Source organism: Gadus chalcogrammus, chromosome 15 (assembly GCF_026213295.1).
Source record: "Gadus chalcogrammus isolate NIFS_2021 chromosome 15, NIFS_Gcha_1.0, whole genome shotgun sequence".
NCBI lineage: Eukaryota > Metazoa > Chordata > Actinopteri > Gadiformes > Gadidae > Gadus > Gadus chalcogrammus.
In genome coordinates this window covers 17,189,856-17,194,855 of record NC_079426.1, presented here as the reverse complement: position 1 = coordinate 17,194,855, position 5,000 = coordinate 17,189,856, and the positions used below count along the sequence as shown (strand labels likewise).

Sequence of the window (5,000 nt, the reverse complement as noted above, 5' to 3'; positions counted from 1 at the left end):
GGGGGAGAAAGAGAGAAAGGATAGTGGGGGGATTGGGGGAAGAGGGAGGAAGATTGGGGGAAAGGGAGTTGGGGGTGTGGAGGGGGGAGAAGAGAGAGAGGGAGGGGGGAGGATAAGGAGAGAATGGGGGAGGGGGAAAGGAAACAGAGGGAAGGGAGAAGAGAGGGACAAGCGGGACAAGGGATGGAACGAAAGAGATCGGATGGGACAGAAGAGGATGAGGAGGAGGAAGAGGAAGAGGAGGTGGAGGATGTGGAGGTGGAGAAGAGACAAGCACACACGGACAGACACATAGAAAGATAGACAGACACATAGACGGGCACATAGATAGATAGACAGACACATGGAGATAGACAGGCACATATAAAGATAGACAGACGCATAGGAAAAATAGACAGGTACATAGAAAGATAGACGGACAAATGGAAAGATGGACAGACACATGGAAAGATTGACAGACATGGTACAACAGTTAGATGGTGTCCGGACACTTGGTGACGAGAGAGATAAAGTGATATAAACTTTGAAGAAGGAGAAGGATAACATTGTGGAGCATTGTTATAATGAGGCCATTACAACAATGTCTACTTCTGTCACACTGGGGGGTCCGGGCGTGGTCGTACTGAACGGCTAGCCAGCGGAGACACACAGGCTGCTCTGGAGGGCTCGCACAGACGCTACATACGGCACTATGGCAACAACCACACAACAACCGCTCTCTGCTTGGAAGACAAACGTTTCATAGTATTTAAGTGAAGCCAAAGAAAGTGCATGTATAGCTATGTCGGCTAAGCACAGCTGCTGGATTTAGATCTGCTCTGTTCAGATCTAGCTAGGTCTAGACCTAGCTAGATCAGAGCAGAGCAGATCTAGCGGTCGGTTCTGTTCTGATCTAGCTAGATCTAGACCTAGCTATGTCAGAACAGAGCAGATCTAGAGGTCTGTTCTGTTCTGATCTAGCTAGGTCTAGACCTAGCTAGATCAGAACAGAACAGATCTAGCGGTCTGTTCTGTTCTGATCTAGTTAGGTCTAGATCTAGCTAGATCAGAACAGAGCAGATCTAGAGGTCTGTTCTGTTCTGATCTAGCTAGATCTAGATCAGAACAAAACAGACCTCTAGATCTGATTACTTTATTCTAGATTACTTTATTATTATATTATTACATCATTCTAGATCACCTACAGCATCTGGTCTAGTCTGGTCTAGACTGGACCAGACCAGACTAGACCAGACCAGACCATATAATCCGGCACAGCCTAATCTTATTTTATCTAGTCTAGCTCTAGTTCCATCATAGCCTTCTCTTTCATAGCCTAGTCTGGTCTGGTCTGGTCTGGTCTGGTCTAAACCAGACCAGACCAGACCAGACCACCCTAGCTCCTCCAGTCTGTCCTAGATGTGTTTCCCTCCGTGTGCAGGGGGTGTGTAGTCCAGTAGATACCTTGGTCTTGGACAGGAAGGGCGCCCCACGGTCCAGAAGGATCTCCACCACCTGCTCATGACCGCTCCTCGCCCCGCAGTGGAGAGGAGTCAGACCGTCCTGAACACACAGACACACATACACACGCACGCACGCACGCACGCACGCACGCACACGCACACACACACACACACACACACACACACACACACACACACACACACACACACACACACACACACACACACACACACACACACACACACACACACAAATATAATGCCCACACACACACACACACACACACACACACACACACACACACACACACACACACACACACACACACACACACACACACACACACACACACACACACACACACACACACACACACACACACAGACAAATGACATTGCATAATATTAAATATAGTCTGACAGATAACATGCATAATATCATTTGTCATGGTTTGGTCGAGTAGACCAAATAGAACACCACTTAGCAGTGGGTTAAATAGTGACATTTAAATAAGCAGTTATTTTGTCATTTCAAATGCATGTTTATTCTGAACAACAAAAGACAGGCACATCTCCGACAAACAGACCTTGCAAAACATAAAATGGATATATTGTGATTCTTGTGTTTTAATTACAGTGTTCTGAGAATCGTGCGTGTGCTTCCCCTCAGGGTGTACCCCATTATGGGAATAGGGGGAATGAGGTACACCTGAGCTACCCTGCCCAGGTGCTATAAACTGGGTCTGGCTGCCATAGATACTGGTTGCAATCTGTCTGCAATAGTTCAAGTAGTTGTAAGCAGCTGAAGAGAGAACACCTTTATGTCCCTTTATAAAAGCGCCGGTGTTGATATAGGCCTTCATCATAGAGGAGTAGTAGTGGAAACAGGTGGTGCTCATTAAGTTTACAATGGGATTGTGGGGTAAGGCTTGAGATACATCTGTTATGACTCCTTTTTTAGGGTTTACATTTCCTTTTTCCCTTTCCATATTTTTGATAGACTTGGTGGGCGGTTGTGGTCTGGTTGAAATGTGGTATACTATCCCCAGGACAACCTTTCAGAACCCATTTGCCCAAATGAGTTTGATGGGTTTTAGTATATACACGGTATCCCCGTGTTTGTGAGATTGCAGAGACAGTATCGTCCTCTGAGCAATGTGTGGGACGGTGACCCCTTGTGGAGCTGACAGTGGGAGGAGCAGAGGTGTACCTTGGTTTTGGCGTCTATTATGGAGCCTCTGTCCAGCAGTAGTTTCACCATGTTGCTGTTGCCTCTTTTAGACGCCACATGGAGAGGAGTGATGTCATTCTAAACAGAAGGAGAAAAAAACAGTGTCACTGGGTAAAAACAAAATATGTTGACATCAATGAAAACCAGACCCTTGTTGTTATATATGATGTTGTAAACGCAATTCAATTGCTACTAAGATACAATTTAATGAAATGTTTACTGATTATTATTTATATTATTAATTGATGGGGTACAAGGTTCCATTGTTAAATTCTGTTCAACTCCAAAGCCAAAATGGAGATTTTTCCCCGGCCTCACCTACAATTACTGTCAACCGCAATGTAAACACTCACACTCCCTCCAATGCTACTGCCTGATTTAATTACAGGCTGAAATTGACTCATTTAGCTAGAGTGCAATGTTGCGACTAACAGACTTTTTTTAATGGATTCCTCTCCTGTGTGAGGATGCTAATGCCAAGACAAATAAATGCAAATTCTGTAGTGCTTACAGATCAGCCAATGTCAAGATGAGTTTCATGACTTTTCACACAATAATGAAAGACAATCATTAGTTTACTATTAAATACAACATTATATAACTATTTTAAATAAATACAGTAAACACAAAGAATTAACAGTGTAAGAAGTTAGGTCAATGACGTTTTTAGAAAGAGATGGCATACAATAGAAGATTGTACCATGAATCATGAGAGAGTTGGACTTAAAAATCCACTGGTATAAATCAACTAAATAAAATGTGTTGAACACTGTATGTAACGGTTGTTTGTGTTGGTGTCAGTGTGTGTCATGCCTCTCCCAGGCAGCAGAGGGCAGTGTAGACTCACCCTGGCCATGAAGTCCACAGCAGCCCCTCGGTTCAGCAAAAGGGTAGCGACGTTGATGTTGCCATAGTGAGCAGCAATGTGGAGCGGTGTGAATCCACTCTGAGGATGGAAAGGGGGCGCAACCACCGTAGCGCATAAAAAGTCAAACATGTGCACCCACCGACTCGTTACATCCTATATCATGTTCCTGGAAGTATATGTAATATGTTTTGAATGTAACACAGGATGCCATTGATGTATGCTCCCACTACCTGCAGCCTCTTTACAATGCCAAAGAGGCATTATCTATGAATTAATTGTTAAAGCTTATATGATGGAAAAAAATATTTGAGACGGTATTAAGATAAAAAGGAAGGAACTATGAACAGTATTATCTGCAAATATGTTTGTGAATATAAAAATCAAAAAAAAAAATTGCCCTTGAGGCTTGAGAAATACTTAGATAGTATCACAGAAAAATGTTTCTGAAAATGCCACAAATTTGCTTGGATTGTACTGGGATTTCCTGTTTGTTAAACCTCTGGCTAAGTTAACCACAACTGTCAAAGCAATAGAACCGCAAAGTTAAAGGGTTGTAACCTAATCCACCAGAGAGGGGCGCTCAGAAAAACCTAACCAATACTCATTGATCCCTACAATTCAGCCACAAGCAAGCAGTCTTATTGATTTGCCCAGTTACACATCTCACCTATGACACTGCAATTTTACAATCAAAACAAAAGTCACTATATCTGAAAGAACAAACACATGACAAACAACTTCAATAACATAACAAAAATAACATTAAATAACATTTCCAAAATAGCCAAAAAGAAAAAAGAATCAGAATGTAATGGGACAATCCTTATCCAATGATTTGATCATGTTTCTCACATCCAAGACATCAGACTGTTATGTTTCTCCCATCATGCATTGCTTTCTGAGTCAGTCACAACAGGCAGGGAGTCAGAACTCGCAGAACCCTGTCAACCAAAAACAGGCGGTACACCCGCCTAGCTTTGGTGTTATAGAGGGCAGCTCTCCTGTTTCCATAGAAACCGCTAGCACAGCTAGCTAACACAAACTAGCTAGCACAGCCAGCTAACACGGCTCCCATCTCATGCAAAAGTGCAAGAGGGCCTGGAGTTGGGAACGTTAGGAAACACTAGAAGGCAGACTAATGAGACCAGGTGTCTGTTGCTAGAAGGCTTGAAGGTTTTTCTACAGCAGCTCGATGGGGAATTTGGGCGGCAAGTCAGGGTTTAGAGAAGGCAGTGTCACTCGTTACAGTTTGACATGCTCTGGTTCCACCACTAGAACACGATTGTAGTCGTGTGCCTTCAGCCTCAGTAGCAACATAGTCTATCCCTTCTAGTGACACATGCTGTTGTTATTGCCTTTGTTTCCAAGAGGGAAACAGGGAGATGTGCACACCATGAAGTCAGGGAGATGGGGGGGGGAGGACAGTACAAAATGAGTTAACACAGCAAAGTGGAAGGGG

The 5,000-nt window shown here is 43.7% G+C and overlaps 1 protein-coding gene across 1 annotated transcript in view; it reads right to left on the bottom strand.

Moving 5' to 3' along the window:
• The window catches only part of LOC130404842 (ankyrin-3-like), a 77,908-nt gene that overhangs the window by 59,111 nt on the left and 13,797 nt on the right, over positions 1-5,000 (bottom strand). Inside the window, exons 7-9 of the mRNA XM_056609777.1 lie at positions 3,521-3,619; positions 2,653-2,751; positions 1,444-1,542 (exon numbers count right to left, since the gene is read on the bottom strand). Of these exons, the coding sequence (XP_056465752.1) occupies positions 1,444-1,542; positions 2,653-2,751; positions 3,521-3,619 (297 nt within the window). The remainder of the gene's footprint in view (positions 1-1,443; positions 1,543-2,652; positions 2,752-3,520; positions 3,620-5,000) is intronic.